At 32.6% G+C, this 19,927-nt stretch overlaps 3 protein-coding genes across 3 annotated transcripts; all 3 read left to right on the top strand.

Annotated features, from left to right (window-relative positions):
* Positions 1–2,494: 2,494 nt before the first annotated feature.
* LOC119615532 (proclotting enzyme-like) lies at positions 2,495–3,145 on the top strand. The gene is made up of 2 exons (XM_037971546.1): positions 2,495–2,726; positions 2,793–3,145. The coding sequence occupies exons 1-2, from the start codon at positions 2,523–2,525 to the stop codon at positions 2,934–2,936; spliced, it is 348 nt and encodes a 115-aa protein (XP_037827474.1). The 5' UTR covers positions 2,495–2,522; the 3' UTR covers positions 2,937–3,145.
* A 2,339-nt stretch (positions 3,146–5,484) lies between these two features.
* Positions 5,485–11,428, top strand: LOC119615530 (venom protease-like). The gene is given in 8 exon segments (XM_037971544.1): positions 5,485–5,773; positions 8,417–8,583; positions 8,657–9,159; positions 9,219–9,294; positions 9,371–9,455; positions 10,754–10,842; positions 10,844–11,053; positions 11,120–11,428. Coding segments are annotated over 8 exon segments (1,350 nt in total). The 5' UTR covers positions 5,485–5,697; the 3' UTR covers positions 11,264–11,428.
* A 1,359-nt stretch (positions 11,429–12,787) lies between these two features.
* Positions 12,788–16,118, top strand: LOC119615531 (venom protease-like). The gene is made up of 7 exons (XM_037971545.1): positions 12,788–13,184; positions 13,693–13,859; positions 13,934–14,436; positions 14,495–14,570; positions 14,629–14,713; positions 15,516–15,814; positions 15,890–16,118. Exons 1-7 carry the CDS (start codon positions 13,109–13,111, stop codon positions 16,031–16,033), a joined length of 1,350 nt encoding a protein of 449 aa, XP_037827473.1. The 5' UTR covers positions 12,788–13,108; the 3' UTR covers positions 16,034–16,118.
* Positions 16,119–19,927: the final 3,809 nt, after the last annotated feature.

Below are 19,927 nucleotides of genomic sequence, written 5' to 3' on the forward strand. Positions count from 1 at the left end.
AACTGAACTAGAACTGAACTAGAACTGAACTAGAACTGAACTAGAACTGAACTAGAACTGAACTAGAACTGAACTAGAACTGAACTAGAACTGAACTAGAACTGAACTAGAACTGAACTAGAACTGAACTAGAACTGAACTAGAACTGAACTAGAACTGAACTAGAACTGAACTAGAACTGAACTAGAACTGAACTAGAACTGAACTAGAACTGAACTAGAACTGAACTAGAACTGAACTAGAACTGAACTAGAACTGAACTAGAACTGAACTAGAACTGAACTAGAACTGAACTAGAACTGAACTAGAACTGAACTAGAAACTGAACTAGAACTGAACTAGAACTGAACTAGAACTGAACTAGAACTGAACTAGAACTGAACTAGAACTGAACTAGAACTGAACTAGAACTGAACTAGAACTGAACTAGAACTGAACTAGAACTGAACTAGAACTGAACTAGAACTGAACTAGAACTGAACTAGAACTGAACTAGAACTGAACTAGAACTGAACTAGAACTGAACTAGAACTAGAACTGAACTAGAACTGAACTAGAACTGAACTAGAACTGAACTAGAACTGAACTAGAACTGAACTAGAACTGAACTAGAACTGAACTAGAACTGAACTAGAACTGAACTAGAACTGAACTAGAACTGAACTAGAACTGAACTAGAACTGAACTACTAGAACTGAACTAGAACTGAACTAGAACTGAACTAGAACTGAACTAGAACTGAACTAGAACTGAACTAGAACTGAACTAGAACTGAACTAGAACTGAACTAGAACTGAACTAGAACTGAACTAGAACTGAACTAGAACTGAACTAGAACTGAACTAGAACTGAACTAGAACTGAACTAGAACTGAACTAGAACTGAACTAGAACTGAACTAGAACTGAACTAGAACTGAACTAGAACTGAACTAGAACTGAACTAGAACTGAACTAGAACTGAACTAGAACTGAACTAGAACTAGAACTGACTAGAACTGAACTAGAACTGAACTAGAACTGAACTAGAACTGAACTAGAACTGAAAGAACTGAAACTGAACTAGAACTGAACTAGAACTGAACTAGAACTGAACTAGAACTGAACTAGAACTGAACTAGAACTGAACTAGAACTGAACTAGAACTGAACTAGAACTGAACTAGAACTGAACTAGAACTGAACTAGAACTGAACTAGAACTGAACTAGAACTGAACTAGAACTGAACTAGAACTGAACTAGAACTGAACTAGAACTGAACTAGAACTGAACTAGAACTGAACTAGAACTGAACTAGAACTGAACTAGAACTGAACTAGAACTGAACTAGAACTGAACTAGAACTGAACTAGAACTGAACTAGAACTGAACTAGAACTGAACTAGAACTGAACTAGAACTGAACTAGAACTGAACTAGAATGAACTAGAACTGAACTAGAACTGAACTAGAACTGAACTAGAACTGAACTAGAACTGAACTAGAACTGAACTAGAACTGAACTAGAACTGAACTAGAACTGAACTAGAACTGAAACTAGAACTGAACTAGACTGAACTAGAACTGAACTAGAACTGAACTAGAACTGAACTAGAACTGAACTAGAACTGAACTAGAACTGAACTAGAACTGAACTAGAACTGAACTAGAACTGAACTAGAACTGAACTAGAACTGAACTAGAAACTGAACTAGAACTGAACTAGAACTGAACTAGAACTGAACTAGAACTGAACTAGAACTGAACTAGAACTGAACTAGAACTGAACTAGAACTGAACTAGAACTGAACTAGAACTGAACTAGAACTGAACTAGAACTGAACTAGAACTGAACTAGAACTGAACTAGAACTGAACTAGAACTGAACTAGAACTGAACTAGAACTGAACTAGAACTGAACTAGAACTGAACTAGAACTGAACTAGAACTGAACTAGAACTGAACTAGAACTGAACTAGAACTGAACTAGAACTGAACTAGAACTGAACTAGAACTGAACTAGAACTGAACTAGAACTGACTAGAACTGAACTAGAACTGAACTAGAACTGAACTAGAACTGAACTAGAACTGAACTAGAACTGAACTAGAACTGAACTAGAACTGAACTAGAACTGAACTAGAACTGAACTAGAACTGAACTAGAACTGAACTAGAACTGAACTAGAACTGAACTAGAACTGAACTAGAACTGAACTAGAACTGAACTAGAACTGAACTAGAACTGAACTAGAACTGAACTAGAACTGAACTAGAACTGAACTAGAACTACTGAACTAGACTGAACTGAAACTTAACTAGAACTGAACTAGAACTGAACTAGAAAACTGAACTAGAACTGACTAGAACCTGAAACTAGAACGAACTGAAATTATCCGAAAAGATTCGAAATTACCGATATTAATTCAATATTTATAATAACGTTTGTCCCTCCAGAATTCATTTCTCCCATCTTGCCCATCACACCGGAATTGAGGCAAAATCCTATGTACCTACACTCCCTTCGTCATAGGTTGGGGTAAAACAATGGAGGGTGGTACCTCTTCCAATGTCCTACAAGAATTACAAATTCCCATTTATGACAATCAAGTGTGTAGAGATCGTTATAAACAGCAGAATCGTCTATTTACCGAAAATCAATTTGATAAAGCTGTTTTATGTGCGGGTGTACTATCCGGTGGCAAGGATACCTGTCAGGGAGATTCTGGTGGTCCTCTTATGATACCAGAGGTAAGTTTAAGATCTTTTATGTGATTATTTAATAAATAAACTCTTTCTTTTTGTTTGTTATTTTAGAACTATGGCAACAATGTGCGTTTCTATTTGATTGGTGTTGTATCCTATGGTATTGGTTGTGCCCGTCCCGAAATTCCCGGTGTCTATTCAAGTACACAACATTTCATTGATTGGATTGCACAAAAAGTAGCTGATACTCCTTAAATTATTACCTTTTTTGGCCGTTTTTTGCCTTTAAGTAATATTTATGTCTGTTTTTTTTTATATTTTTTTAATAATTTTAAGCCTCAATTGTAGTCTAAGTAATAGAGTGAGAGATTATTTATACAGTTTAATGTTAAATTTTTTTTGATTTTGATTTTTATTATTTTCATATTTTTAAATAAAATTTGTTCTAAAGATTTAATTATTTTTATTGAATAGAAACAATGTGTTTTATTATGTTTGTTAGGTATATAAGGGAATAAAGGGTTGTTATGTGTAATTTGTTGCGGTTGATTAACATCTAAAACCTTTTACTTTTCTTTTCAAGTTAAATCAAAATCCTTTCACCTTTATATCGGTCTACAGATGTTGAATGAAATTATGCAAATATATTTAAAAAAATTATTTTATTCGAAGATTTCTTTTTTATTATGTTAAAGATCTGTGTTTTATTACTTTGTTTGTTATGTTATGATCAAAAAGCAAGATCACCCGCGCTTTCTATTTATTATTGTGTAACATCTGTGATTACTTTAGAAAATTCCAACCCGGTTGGAAAATTCCATGCAAATGAATTTAAGTTTACCATTAACGTTCTCTACGGAAAAATACGCTCAACAGGTCTGATAGTATTCTACTTAGGTGTATTTTTCTATATGGTCTGGGGCTAGTCTTCGGACCAGTTCATGATGTAGTCACTGTTGCCAATTTGACGTTTTCCCATCAAATCTAACGTTTTTGAAATGGCAATTACGGGAAAATCCGTTTTAGCAGTTAGCGGGAAATTTGGCGATTTTTACCAACATTTAGAGATTTTTGAAGTTTTTTTCACGTATAAAATGGAGTAACTACAAATGTCTATTCTATGGTCAAATCTAATTTCTAGTGTGTAGTATAGCGGATATTCTAGTCTATACTACACTATAGACTAGTCTATAGTTAGTCTAAAGCCTAGTCTATAGTCTAGTCTATAGTCTGTCATAGTCTAGTCTATAGTCTAGTCTATAGTCTAGTCTATAGTCTAGTCTATAGTCTAGTCTAGTCTAGTCTATAGTCTAGTCTATAGTCTAGTCTATAGTCTAGTCTATAGTCTAGTCTATAGTCTAGTCTATAGTCTAGTCTATAGTCTAGTCTATAGTCTAAGTCTCGTCTATAGTACTAGTCTATAGTCTAGTCTATAGTCTAGTCTATAGTCTAGTCTATAGTCTAGTCTATAGGTCTAGTAGTCTATAGTCTAGTCTATAGTCTAGTCTATAGTCTAGTCTATAGTCTAGTCTATAGTCTAGTCTATAGTCTAGTCTATAGTCTAGTCTATAGTCTAGTCTATAGTCTAGTCTATAGTCTAGTCTATAGTCTAGTCTATAGTACTAGTCTATAGTCTAGTCTATAGTCTAGTCTATAGTCTAGTCTATAGTCTAGTCTATAGTCTAGTCTATAGTCTAGTCTATAGTCTAGTCTATAGTCTAGTCTATAGTCTAGTCTATAGTCTAGTCTATAGTCTAGTCTATAGTCTAGTCTATAGTCTAGTCTATAGTCTAGTCTATAGTCTAGTCTATAGTCTAGTCTATAGTCTAGTCTATAGTCTAGTCTATAGTCTAGTCTATAGTCTAGTCTATAGTCTAGTCTATAGTCTAGTCTATAGTCTAGTCTATAGTCTAGTCTATAGTCTAGTCTATAGTCTAGTCTATAGTCTAGTCTATAGTCTAGTCTATAGTCTAGTCTATAGTCTAGTCTATAGTCTAGTCTATAGTCTAGTCTATAGTCTAGTCTATAGTCTAGTCTATAGTCTAGTCTATAGTCTAGTCTATAGTCTAGTCTATAGTCTAGTCTATAGTCTAGTCTATAGTCTAGTCTATAGTCTAGTCTATAGTCTAGTCTATAGTCTAGTCTATAGTCTAGTCTATAGTCTAGTCTATAGTCTAGTCTATAGTCTAGTCTATAGTCTAGTCTATAGTCTAGTCTATAGTCTAGTCTATAGTCTAGTCTATAGTCTAGTCTATAGTCTAGTCTATAGTCTAGTCTATAGTCTAGTCTATAGTCTAGTCTATAGTCTAGTCTATAGTCTAGTCTATAGTCTAGTCTATAGTCTAGTCTATAGTCTAGTCTATAGTCTAGTCTATAGTCTAGTCTATAGTCTAGTCTATAGTCTAGTCTAGTCTAGTCTATAGTCTAGTCTATAGTCTAGTCTATAGTTTAGTCTATTGTCTAGTCTATAGTCTAGTCTATAGTCTAGTCTACAGTGTAGTCTATAGTCTAGTCTATAGTCTAGTCTACAGTGTAGTCTATAGTCTAGTCTTGTGAAAAAGTCCCTTAATTAAAAACAAGCGTTTAAAGAGAGAGTATATAAAAACAATACAACCGGTTCAATTTAGACGTCACAACTTACGTACTTAACAATACAAACAACAACTCAATATATAGACTGACTACTAGTGTAACCACTACTAAGACATATTCGGCTTTTGCCCAATATACATATTTGCCGGTCACACAACGCAAAAGCTTCTTCTTAACTGAGGAGAGAAATTTGAAAACAGTTTCGCAATAAACGCGTACATAAAAGCAACGAAAATTTTTTTTGTAAAATCTGAAAAATTGTGATAATTAAAAAATTTAAATAAAAAACTTGGTGGCTAAATTTATTTAAAAAAAATGTTTAACAGAATTTAAAATTTATTGAAAAATAAAGACAAATTTAATTTTAAGTGCCAAAAATTATTAATAAAAAATTAATTATAAATAAAATTTAAAAAAATCAGAAATGAAATTGAATATAAATTTCGCATTAATTGTTGTGGCATGTATTACAACCACTGTGTTGGCCGAACAACAACAAGGTAAATATTATATACAAAATAAATTTAAAACTTTGAGTTGCTTTTTCATTATTAAATGAAATTATTAAACATGCTTTAAAATTTTATTCTTATCTAAATATATGTATATATAAAAATTAATGTGTACAAATAGTTGTACATAGGCGATACTGAAACGTTTGTCAAACAAAATTTTTTATTCTCTAGAGACGAAAATACGGGGTTAATAGCATGGGGTTAATAGTTGTTCTTATCACTTAATATTATATTTAATTGTTTATTTTTTTCGACACTTTTAATTGTATTTCAAAACCAGAAAATAATTTATATTTTACAAAAGAAAAAGAAAATATTTTCTGTTAAGCGAAAAATGGGCGAACTAGCAATAGTGGGTGTGGCACATCCCACACCTAATATTGCTAGCCAATATCAACTTACAATAGTGGGCGTTACATCTGCCATATATATAGTATATGTATATGGGAAACTAAAGCACGTAGGAGCTCTCAACATGGGAACAACATGGGCGAATTATCAATAGTGGACGTGGCTACTTTCATACAAAATAAAAAATGTCCCTAGTCGAAATTGAATTAAAAAATTCAGATTATAAAAATATGTACCTATGTAAAAATAAAAACTATATATCTGCGACCAATATATATACGATAAGAGTAAAAGGGGTCACAAAAAATCGCCTTGTCTATTAATTATATAGATTGTTTTTAGGATAGCTAAGCACACTGGGTATAGCTGTTCATAATTTAAAAAAATATTAATTTTGTGTCCTTATGAGGTACAAATTCAATTTGCAACTCCTTATAGGCGTCGAAGTCGATTTAGCGATGTCCATCTACTGCCTTTTTTAGTTAAGTTTGTTTTCAAATGTCTGTTTGTCTGTCCGTCTGTCTGTCTGTCTGTCTGTCTGTCTGTCTGTCTGTCTGTCAGTCAGTCTGTCTGTCTGTCTGTCTGTCTGTCTGTCTGTCTGTCTGTCTGTCCGTCTGTCTGTCTGTCTGTCTGTCTGTCTGCCTGTCTGCCTGTCTGTCTGTCTGTCTGTCTGTCCGTCTGTCTGTCCGTGTGTATGTTGAAATCAGTTTTCAGAAGACCCTAGATATCTGCGAAATCCGAATCTTCAATAATTCTATCAGACATACGATCGGGAAGAACACTATTCAACACACTCTGAAAATTTCGTCAAAAATTTAGATTTTTCGTTCATACTCAAACGAGCGACAACAACACATTTTGTTAGTTTTTCGTTCTACTAAAGGTACTTTTTGAATTTTCTATAATTTTGAACCTAGAAATATGAAATTAAATGGTAACACATAAAATACCACTTTTTGGTACTTTTTCGTTCTACAAAAGGTATTTTTTGAATTTTCTATAATATTGAACCTAAAAACATGAAATTAAGTAAGAACCCACAAAAGGGGACTTTTTGGTACTTTTTCGTTCTTCAAAAGATAGTTTTTGAATTTTCTATAATATTGAACCTAGAAACATGAAATTATGTGAGAACCCATAAAAGAGGACTTTTTGGTACTTTTTCGTTCTACAAAAGCTACTTTTTGAATTTTCTAAAATATTGTACCTAAAAACATGAAATAAATCATGCGAACCCGGATTAAGTGAGAACACATAGAAGGGGATTTTTTGGTACTTTTTCATTCTTCAAAAGGTACTTTTCGAATCTTCTATAATATTGAACCTAGAAACATGAAATTGTGCATGTAGAACTAGGAGTAAGTGAGAACATGTAAAAGGGGAAAAGAGTACCTTTTGATTTTTTTTTTAAATTAAACATTAAGATTTCTCAGTTAATGCAAATCTGGAGGAAAGTATGTTTGTAACTTTTTTGTTCCATGACTGGCACTTTTTGGTTTTTATGCACATTCGCAGCACCCTGATAGAGCGAAAATCTTTAAAAGGGTACTTTCTGGTACTTTTTCGTTTTACAACTAGTATTTTTATTTTTTGTACTGGCTGTTTTTTTTTTTGTTAACACATCATGGTGAAGGATATATAAGATTCCTCACAGCCGAATATAGAACTCTTACTTGTTTTTTGAATAAATTCCTTATTATATCCTTCACTTGTATAAAAGTTTGTTAATCCATTTTCCGTCCGTCTGTCCATAAATTTAAATAAATTTTCTAAAGACTCTAGATATTTTTAAGATTTTAACTAGTTTAATGATCAATAGACTGACTAGTTCTAGCACTTGCCTATTGATTATTAATATATGGACTAGCCTATTGTTTAGTCTTTGAACTTGTCTAGGCTATATGTCCTTGTCTATGGGCTAGTCTATTACTCAGTCTATGTATGGTTTATTAATAAACCTGTCGACTAGTATGCTGATTGTTTATTAACTAGATTATGATGCTCTGAAAAACTTTTTTGAAAGCGTGTCTAATGGAATTGTTAAAAATGTGAATCCCTGAGATCTTCTGGTTTCAGTAGTTCATTGTCACCTTAAATTAAGTGATAATCCAATATTTGGGGAAAATTTTAAATTTGTAAGTAAATATCTGATTCCAGCGGAAATTTGTTTTAATCGGGATATTTCCAGAAATTGTCTATTATCTACAAACAAACATATAAATCTTCCCCAAAAGTTAATAAAAATGTCAAATCTTCTTTTTCAATTCCTCTTTTCAGCACAATATTGTGTTACACCCGAAAACTACAATGGCTCCTGCGTTGCTTTAAGCTTTTGTCCACAAATTGCCAATGTTATCCAGAGCGGTAGTCAAACACAGGTCCAACAATATATTATACTATCACAGAGAGCCTGCGGCACTAGAAGTGTAAATGGCGAAACAGTGGTAAGTTATTGTAAACAAAACCATTCCTTTTTTCACAAATCGAAAACATCAATGTTTTCCTTTTTATCTCTAGGTCTGTTGCACAAGACCCTACGTTGTACCGCAAGCAACAACACGTCCCCAAAGTCAAACTATTTGCCGTGGTCCTGACCTCAAAGCGGGTACCTGTATGCCCATTAGAGATTGCAAGCCTTTAGCAGAAGAATTGCTAGTGAAACAACAAGATCGAACCTTTGCCAGATTTTTAAAAGCATCAAATTCGATATGTGGTGGTGAAGGTACTGCAGTTTGCTGTCCCAGCACCAACAGCCAACCACAAACTTCTACCAATGCTCCCTTAATAAAGAATTCAGATGAAATTCCTCATCGTTTGCCCACCGTTGAGGAGGGTTGTGGTGTAAGCAATAATACCTATAAGCTAAAAGTGGGCGGTGAGCAGAGTAGGAAGGGTGCTTGGCCTTGGATTGCTTTAATCGGTTATGATGATGAATTATCGACCTCGCCGTTTAAGTGTGGTGGTACCTTGATAACAGCCAGACATGTGGTAACAGCAGCTCATTGTTTGAGAACAGATTTGTAAGAGTGAAATTAAAATATTCGAAATTATTTTGTATTTATTGTTTGCTATTCCTTAGATCCTTTGTACGTTTGGGTGAACTTGATTTAACCACCGATACTGAGGGCCGTCATGTGGATATACGTGTTGTAAGAGTAAGTTCTTTTTTTGCCGGGGAATTTTTTCAGCAAATATTAACAGAGATTATATATTTTGTTTTGTTTATTTTAGAGCGAAAAACATCCTGATTATAGCCCCCAAAGTGGTCATAGTGACATTGCTATTTTATATTTAGAACATAATGTTGAATTTACAGGTGAGTTGAAAAAGTATATGTATAGAATTATTAATATTAAATTCAGAGTTTACAAGGAAAATGAAACAAAAGAGGAGCTTAAATAGTTTTGAACTTTTTCAAAACTTTAATTGCAATATTGATTTTTGTGTGAAAATTTCGATTTTTATTGAAACGTCTGATTTTTAATAGTATGTATCTATAGAACTGAACTAGAACTGAACTAGAACTGAACTAGAACTGAACTAGAACTGAACTAGAACTGAACTAGAACTGAACTAGAACTGAACTAGAACTGAACTAGAACTGAACTAGAACTGAACTAGAACTGAACTAGAACTGAACTAGAACTGAACTAGAACTGAACTAGAACTGAACTAGAACTGAACTAGAACTGAACTAGAACTGAACTAGAACTGAACTAGAACTGAACTAGAACTGAACTAGAACTGAACTAGAACTGAACTAGAACTGAACTAGAACTGAACTAGAACTGAACTAGAACTGAACTAGAACTGAACTAGAACTGAACTAGAACTGAACTAGAACTGAACTAGAACTAGAACTGAACTAGAACTGAACTAGAACTGAACTAGAACTGAACTAGAACTGAACTAGAACTGAAACTAGAACTGAACTAGAACTGAACTAGAACTGAACTAGAACTGAATTAATACTGAACTAGAACTGAACTAGAACTGAACTAGAACTGAACTAGAACTGAACTAGAACTGAACTAGAACTGAACTAGAACTGAACTAGAACTGAACTAGAACTGAACTAGAACTGAACTAGAAATGAACTAGAAATGAACTAGAACTGAGCTAGAACTGAACTAGAACTGAACTAGAACTGAACTAGAACTGAACTAGAACTGAACTAGAACTGAACTAGAATTGAAACTAGAACTGAACTAGAACTCAACTAGAACTGAACTAGAACTGAACTAGAACTGAATTAATACTGAACTAGAACTGAACTAGAACTGAACTAGAACTGAACTAGAACTGAACTAGAACTGAACTAGAACTGAACTAGAACTGAACTAGAACTGAACTAGAACTGAACTAGAACTGAACTAGAACTGAACTAGAACTGAACTAGAACTGACTAGAACTGAACTAGAACTGAACTAGAACTGAACTAGAACTGAACTAGAACTGAACTAGAACTGAACTAGAACTGAACTAGAACTGAACTAGAACTGCACCAAAAATAAACTAGAAAAAAGTCAAATTTTGTCTGCATAAAAATTCTCCAAACCATTTAAAAATTATCTAAATAACGTTTCTCCCTTTATGTCCCTTCGTTATTTCTAGAATTAATTTCTCCCATCTGCATGCCCATCACTCCCGAATTAAGACAAAAATCCTATGTTCGCTACACTCCCTATGTCATAGGCTGGGGTAAAAACAATACAAGGTGGTACCTCATCCAACGTCCTACAAGAACTACAAATTCCCATTTATGAAAATCAAGTATGTAGAGATCGTTACAAACAACAAAATCGTATCTTTGTCGAAAATCAATATGATAAAGCTGTTTTATGTGCGGGTGCACTATCCGGAAGAGATGATACCTGTCAGGGAGATTCTGGTGGTCCTCTCGTGATACCAGAGGTAAGTTTAATATCTTATACTCCTGCAACTGTTATGATATTATTTCTTTATCTTTTGACATTGTAGAGATATGGCTACAATTACCGTTTCTATTTAATTGGTGTTGTTTCGTATGGTTTTGGTTGTTCTCGTCCCGAAATTCCTGGTGTCTATTCGAGTACACAGTATTTTATTGATTGGATTATACAAAAAGTAGCTGATACTCCTTAACTTGTTTTTGGCCTCTAAAAAAATATTTTTTTATGTTTTTTTTTATAATTTTAAATCTTAATTGTAGTCTAAGTAATAGAGTGAGAGATTATTTATTTTTGTAATTTCGTTCGTTTTGATTATTATTATTTTAAATTTTTTAAATAAATATTTTTTTATTTTGTATGTTCTTTTATAGTTTGGTATTAACTTTATATTGTAGATGACACGCCCATTATATCTTGTCCGAATCTTTTTGCAAAAAAATTTCATGTTGACACTGAAGTTTATCGTACAAAGTTTATTTACGCCATTTTATATTGGCTAGCAATATTAGGCGTAGGATGTGCCACACCCACTATTGTTAGTTCGCCTATTTTTTCCCAGAATGTTCATATAGGTGTCAAAGTTGTACTTGAGAACTGTGTATTTGAACTGCTTCTAATCAACTCCACCTACAATTCTATTTGAAAACAAGTAGGAAAGTATAGTCGGACATGGCCGAACATATAATACCCTACACTATGAGTTTATTTTAAAAATTTTTATTTTTCATAACGAAACTTTTATGTTGAATTTTACCTTAATTGCAAAGTATGTAAGCAATTTTTTGATAAAAAACTAATTTTCTAAATGAGGCTTCATATAGGAGTATAGGTCAAATATGGGCCGATCCTCATTAAATTTGGGAAAAGGATATATTTCTAAATAAGAGTTAGTTTTGTTGAGTTTCATTGCGATACAAATGGTTACAAGTCAATTTTAGACGTTTAAGACATTTTTTGAAGGCGTGTTTGTATGGGGTCTAGGGTCAAATAAGGGCCCATCATTACGAAAATCTGCAGTGTCATTTATACTTATATAAAACTTATTTGTGCCAATTTTTAGAGAGATAATAGTATATTTCACGTAATTATGGCATAAAAAGTCCAAATCGGGAGGTACGGTTGTATGGGGGCTAGGTGAAATAATGGACCGATTTCAATAGGCTTCGTCCCTGTGCCAAAAAACATGCTTGGTCAAAATTTCATCAAATTGTCTTGAAAATTTGCGGCCTGCACCTTGCGCACAAGGTTTACATGGACAGCCAGCCGGACAGACGGACGGACGGACATGTCTTAATCGACTCAAAAAATTATTCTAAATCGATCGGTATACTTTAAGGTGGGTGTAGGACCAATATTTTTGTGTGTTACAAACATCAGCACAAACGTATAATACCCTCCCCACTATAGTGGTGTAGGGTACAAGGTTAACATGGACAGCCAGCCGGACGGACGGACGGACATGTCTTAATCGACTCAAAAAATGATTCTAAATCGATCGGTATACTTTAAGGTGGGTGTAGGACCAATATTTTTGTGTGTTACAAACATCAGCACAAACGTATAATACCCTCCCCACTATAGTGGTGTAGGGTATAATCAACTGCAGCCGCAATATGCAAATCTTTAGTATGTATATAAGCGTCTAAGAGTGAGAGAATATTAAAAACAAATCAACCAGTTCAGTTAAGATGAATGTATAAAAAGCTAGAGAATTTTAATGAAATTATTAGTAGCAAAACGTCACAACGTTCGTACTTAACAATACAAACAAGAAATCGAAAAATAAACCTGTCAACAAACATACAATAGACTGACTACTAGTGTAACCACTACTAAGAACTAGTCGGCTATTGATCACTTTATTTACCGGCCAAACAACCCAAAAGCATCTTCTTAACTGATGTGACAAATTTGAAAACAGTTTCGCAATAAATTCGTACATAAAAACAACGAATTTAAAATTTATTGAAAAATAAACACAAATTTTATATTTAATAAAAAGTTACTTATAAATAAAATTAGGAAAAAAAAGTCCGAAATGAAATTATTTATAAGTTTCGCATTAATTGTTGTGGCATGTATTACAACCCCTGTGTTGCCCCAACAACAACAAGGTAAATATTAAAAAAATCAATTGAAAACTTTTTAGCAAATTTTCAAGTTTTTTATGAAATGTTGCAATTTTAGTAAAAATTGCGGATTTTTGGTGAAAGTTCGTATTTTTAGTGAACAGTCGTATTTTTTAGTGAATTATCAGATTTTTAGCGAAAAGTTATATTTTTAGTAAAATTTGAGGTTTTTAGGGAATTTTGTGATGAATTGTCGGATTTTTAGTGAAAAGTCGAATTTTTGGTGAAATTTCTGATCTATAAAGTTGAATCTCTAATGAAAAGCGGATTTTTTTAGTGAAAATCTGTATTTCAGCAAAAATTCAAATATATTTGTAAAAAAGTCGTTTAGTGAAAATTTCAATATTTGGTGAAAATTTTTAAATTTTAAGTAAATATCTGGTTCCAGTGGAAATTTGGATATTTTAAGGAATCTTCTATTATCTACAAAAAATAAACCTCCCCTAAAAGTTAATACAAATTTAAAATTTTATTTTTCAATTCCACTTTTCAGCACAATATTGTGTTACACCCGAAAACTACTATGGCTCTTGCGTTACTTTAAACTTTTGTCCACAAATTGCCAATATTATCCAGAACGATAATCAAACACAAGTCCAACAATACGTTATACTAACACAGAGAGCCTGCGGCACTAGAAGAGTAAATGGTGACCCAGTGGTAAGTTACTGTAAAAAAAAACAATTCTTTGTTTCACAAATCGAAAACATCAATGTTTTCCTTTTTATCTCTAGGTCTGTTGCACAAGACCCTACGATGTACCGCAAACAACAATACGTCCCCAAAGACAAACTACTTGTCGTGGTCCCGACCTCAAAATGGGTATCTGTATGCCCATTAGAGATTGCAAACCTTTGGCAGAAGAATTGCTAATGAAAAAACAAGATCGAACCTTTGCCAGATTTTTACAAGTATCAAATTCCATATGTGGTGGTGAAGTTACTGCAGTTTGCTGTCCCAGCACCAACAGCCAACCACAAACTTCGACCAAAGCTCCCTTAATAAAGAATTCAAATGAAATTCCCCGTCGTTTGCCTACCGTTGAGGAGGGTTGTGGTTTTACCAATGACACCGTTAGGAAAAAAGTGGTCGGTGAGGAGAGTAAGAAGGCTGCTTGGCCTTGGATTGCTTTAATCGGTTACGATGATGAACCATCGGTCTCGCCGTTTAAGTGTGGTGGAACCTTGATAACAGCTAGACATGTGGTAACAGCAGCTCATTGTTTGAGAAAAGATTTGTAAGAGTGAAATTAAAACATAAAAATTACTATGTATTTATTGTTTGCTTTTCCTTAGATCCTTTGTACGTTTGGGTGAACATAATTTAACCACCGATACTGAGGCTCGTCATGTGGATATACGTGTTGTTAGAGTAAGTATTTTTTAGGAGGAATTCTCGGAATAAATATTAATTTATATTTTCATTTTAGAGTGAAAAACATCCTGATTATACTCCCCGAAGTGGTCATAGTGATATTGCTATTTTATATTTAGAACGTAATGTTGAGTTTTCGGGTAAGTTGAAAAAGTAAATGATTTAAATTCAGAGCTTTCAAAGAAATGAACATAGAGTAGAAGAAACTGTTTTAAAATTGTGTAAATTTCAAGTGCAATGTTGGATTTTTTGAGAAAATTTGGATTTAAGTAAAAGATCTGATTTGCAGTATAAAATCGGGTTTGTACTTAAAAGTCTGATTTCTGTGGGATTTTAGTAAGAAATTGTATTGTAAGTAATTAAGGCAAAATTTTACTGAAAAGTCAAAATTTGACTATTTGTAGGGAAAAGTCAGATTTTGAGTGAAATATGGAATTTTTACCTAAACTAGAACTGCAACAGAACTGAACTGAACTAAAACTGAACTAGAACTGAACTAGAACTGAACTAGAACTGAACTAGAACTGAACTAGAACTGAACTAGAACTAGAACTGAACTAGAACTGAACTAGAACTGAACTAGAACTGAACTAGAACTGAACTAGAACTGAACTAGAACTGAACTAGAACTGAACTAGAACTGAACTAGAACTGAAATAGAACTGTACTAGAACTGAACTAGAACTGAACTAGAACTGAACTAGAACTGAACTAGAACTGAACTAGAACTGAACTAGAACTGAACTAGAACTGAACTAGAACTGAACTAGAACTGAACTAGAACTGAACTAGAACTGAACTAGAACTGAACTAGAACTGAACTAGAAATGAATTAGAACTGAACTAATTTAAAATTTCAATTTATGTTTAAATAACTTCTCTCTGAATGTAAAGTCAAATTTATCTAAATAACGTATTCGTTGTATCTTTTTCTTTTTCAAGTACTAATTTCTCCCATCTGCATGCCCATCACTCCTGAATTAAGACAAAATTCCTATGTTCGCTATACTCCCTTCGTCGTAGGCTGGGGTAAAACAATGGAAGGTGGTACCTCTTCCAACGTCCTACAAGAACTACAAATTACCATTTATGAAAATCAAGTATGTAGAGATCGTTACAAACAACAAAATCGTATCTTCGCCGAAAATAAATATGATAAAGCTGTTTTATGTGCGGGTTTATTCTCCGGAAGAGATGATACCTGTCAGGGAGATTCTGGTGGTCCTCTCATGATACCCGAGGTAATTTTAATATCTTATACTCTTGCAGCTTATGCTCTATTTATGATATTATTTCTTTACCTTTTGACATTGTAGAGATATGGCCACAATTATCGTTTCTATTTAATTGGTGTTGTGTCCTATGGTTTTGGTTGTGCCCGTCCCGAAATACCTGGTGTCTATTCGAGTACACAGTATTTCATTGATTGGATTATACAAAAAGTAGCTGATACACCTTAACTTAATTAGTTTTTAGCCTTTTTATTTCTTTTAATAATTTTAAATTTTAATTGTAGTCTAAGTAATAGAGTGAACGATTATGTGCACAGATTTATGTTAATTTTCTTCGATTGATTGGATTTTTAATATTTTAATTTTTTAAATAAATATTTATGTAATTATTTTTTAATAAATACAAACAAAATGTTTTATTATTTTTATTAAACAATAAAAATAAAGGGTTGTTTTGAGTAATTTGTTGCGGTTGATTAACATCTAAAACCTTTTACTTTTCTTTTCAAGGTAAATCAAAATCCTTTCACCTTTATATCGGTCTACAGATGTTGGATGAAATTATGCAAATAGGTTTGAAAAATTTATGTTATTTGAAGATTTCTTTTTAATTTGTTAAAGATCTGTGTTTTATTACTTTGTTTGTTTTGTTATGATCAAAAAAACAAGATCACCCGCGCTTTATATTTCTAAATCAGATTACATTGGTGTTTTGAAAATTTGTATAATGATTTTTATGGTGGGGATATTTTTATGACAGCTGTAATTTATTATTGTGTAACATCTGTGATTTTTTTCAGAAAATAGGACCGGGATGATGTACTATTTAATGATATGTAAATAGCTGTGAATTTACAAACAATATTAATATACTCACTTCTTATAAATACAAAAATAAACGAAAATAACAAAAATTTTAAATTTGAGTCTCCTAATGATCTTTATTTAGAAATAATATGGAAAATCCTCATGATTCCTTTAAGATGGATCAATGTCATCTATATTTTCAAACAAAAATTGTTGATTATGGTACGGTAACCCATTATCCTAAACCCGAGCTTCGACCAATTATTCCGAACGTAATGCAATCTCAAGGGACTGCAGTGGATTAGTCTCACTCAACCAATGAACTAGACTATAGACTAGACTATAGACTAGACTATAGACTAGACTATAGACTAGACTATAGACTAGACTATAGACTAGACTATAGACTAGACTATAGACTAGACTATAGACTAGACTATAGACTAGACTATAGACTAGACTATAGACTAGACTATAGACTAGACTATAGACTAGACTATAGACTAGACTATAGACTAGACTATAGACTAGACTATAGACTAGACTATAGACTAGACTATAGACTAGACTAGACTATAGACTAGACTATAGACTAGACTATAGACTAGACTATAGGCTAGACTATAGACTAGACTATAGACTAGACTATAGACTAGACTATAGGCTAGACTATAGACTAGACTATAGACTAGACTATAGACTAGACTATAGACTAGACTATAGACTAGACTATAGACTAGACTATAGACTAGACTATAGACTAGACTATAGACTAGACTATAGACTAGACTATAGACTAGACTATAGACTAGACTATAGACTAGACTATAGACTAGACTATAGACTAGACTATAGACTAGACTATAGACTAGACTATAGACTAGACTATAGACTAGACTATAGACTAGACTATAGACTAGACTATAGACTAGACTATAGACTAGACTATAGACTAGACTATAGACTAGACTATAGACTAGACTATAGACTAGACTATAGACTAGACTATAGACTAGACTATAGACTAGACTATAGACTAGACTATAGACTAGACTATAGACTAGACTATAGACTAGACTATAGACTAGACTATAGACTAGACTATAGACTAGACTATAGACTAGACTATAGACTAGACTATAGACTAGACTATAGACTAGACTATAGACTAGACTATAGACTAGACTATAGACTAGACTATAGACTAGACTATAGACTAGACTATAGACTAGACTATAGACTAGACTATAGACTAGACTATAGACTAGACTATAGACTAGACTATAGACTAGACTATAGACTAGACTATAGACTAGACTATAGACTAGACTAGACTAGACTATAGACTAGACTATAGACTAGACTATAGACTAGACTATAGACTAGACTATAGACTAGACTATAGACTAGACTATAGACTAGACTATAGACTAGACTATAGACTAGACTATAGACTAGACTATAGACTAGACTATAGACTAGACTATAGACTAGACTATAGACTAGACTATAGACTAGACTATAGACTAGACTATAGACTAGACTATAGACTAGACTATAGACTGGACTATAGACTAGACTATAGACTAGACTATAGACTAGACTATAGACTAGACTATAGACTGGACTATAGACTAGACTATAGACTAGACTATAGACTAGACTATAGACTAGACTATAGACTAGACTATAGACTAGACTATAGACTAGACTAGACTATAGACTAGACTATAGACTAGACTATAGACTAGACTATAGACTAGACTATAGACTAGACTATAGACTAGACTATAGACTAGACTATAGACTAGACTATAGACTAGACTATAGACTAGACTATAGACTAGACTATAACTAGACTATAGACTAGACTATAGACTAGACTATAGACTAGACTATAGACTAGACTATAGACTAGACTATAGACTAGACTATAGACTAGACTATAGACTAGACTATAGACTAGACTATAGACTAGACTATAGACTAGACTATAGACTAGACTATAGACTAGACTATAGACTAGACTATAGACTAGACTATAGACTAGACTATAGACTAGACTATAGACTAGACTATATAGACTAGACTATAGACTAGACTATAGACTAGACTATAGACTAGACTATAGACTAGACTATAGACTAGACTATAGACTAGACTATAGACTAGACTATAGACTAGACTATAGACTAGACTATAGACTAGACTATAGACTAGACTATAGACTAGACTATAGACTAGACTATAGACTAGACTATAGACTAGACTATAGACTAGACTATAGACTAGACTATAGACTAGACTATAGACTAGACTATAGACTAGACTATAGACTAGACTATAGACTAGACTATAGACTAGACTATAGACTAGACTATAGACTAGACTATAGACTAGACTAGACTAGACTAGACTATAGACTAGACTATAGACTAGACTATAGACTAGACTATAGACTAGTATAAAGTATTTTTTGTTTTACTATTTCATATAAATTAAAAATTGTGCTTTTATTTTGCGTAACATTTTTTTAAAAACTGAACTTTAAAAAAAGCTATATTCCCTTTAAAAAGCTTTACATGTACATACATAACAAAATAAAATAAGCACTCACCTTATTTAACACCTGTTTCCTTTCCGCAAACAACTTCAATTTCTCTTTTTTTCAAATTTTCAAATTGCTTTTACATTTATTTTCACCAAATTTCTTTTTATATTTTTTATTTATTAACAGATTTTTCATTTGCATTTTATTTTTATTTTCTATTTTTTCAGACTTTTTAATATGAGCTTATCTATTTATTTTAACAACTTTTTTATTTGAAGTTTTTTCTTTAAAAGATCAACATTTTATTTCCTTCACTACATTTGAAAGCTTATTGATTAATAAATTTAATTTTATTTCTTTATTTCCTTTACTACACTTACATATAAAAGCTTTTTTCTCTTCTTTGCTTCACACAAAACTTTATTCACTTCCCCATATACATACTTTTTGTTGCACTTAACACATTCCCCGCACATCCACACATATTTATTTACATAGGTACATATTAACAACGAATGACAAACTGAAACAACAAAGCGACCGGCACAACATTTTATCTATTTTCAAACAATTTTGCCACACTTTTTTTACTAATTTACACATTACTTTTTAACAATATTTTTACATACAAAGATTAACAAACATTAAAATTCCATATTTATGCAAAAATATTAACAATTTATTAACTTTTAACCGCATTTATTTATTAATTAAACGACCACTAATCACCAAACAACCGAACACTTGCGAAATTTCTAGAAAAC

This window comes from Lucilia sericata, unplaced genomic scaffold, assembly GCF_015586225.1.
Source record: "Lucilia sericata isolate MDLA Ls3-8-SP2 unplaced genomic scaffold, ASM1558622v1 Contig005678F_arrow, whole genome shotgun sequence".
Classification (NCBI taxonomy): domain Eukaryota; kingdom Metazoa; phylum Arthropoda; class Insecta; order Diptera; family Calliphoridae; genus Lucilia; species Lucilia sericata.

Excerpts from the sequence above, each read along its gene's own strand:
- LOC119615532 (XM_037971546.1), top strand. The coding sequence starts at position 2,523 with ATGGAGGGTGGTACCTCTTCCAATGTCCTACAAGAATTACAAATTCCC. Across the intron at positions 2,727-2,792 it reads GTCCTCTTATGATACCAGAG|AACTATGGCAACAATGTGCG; the intron begins GTAAGTTTAAGA and ends TTGTTATTTTAG.
- LOC119615531 (XM_037971545.1), top strand. The coding sequence starts at position 13,109 with ATGAAATTATTTATAAGTTTCGCATTAATTGTTGTGGCATGTATTACA. Across the intron at positions 13,860-13,933 it reads GAGTAAATGGTGACCCAGTG|GTCTGTTGCACAAGACCCTA; the intron begins GTAAGTTACTGT and ends TTTTATCTCTAG. Across the intron at positions 14,571-14,628 it reads TGGATATACGTGTTGTTAGA|AGTGAAAAACATCCTGATTA; the intron begins GTAAGTATTTTT and ends TTTTCATTTTAG.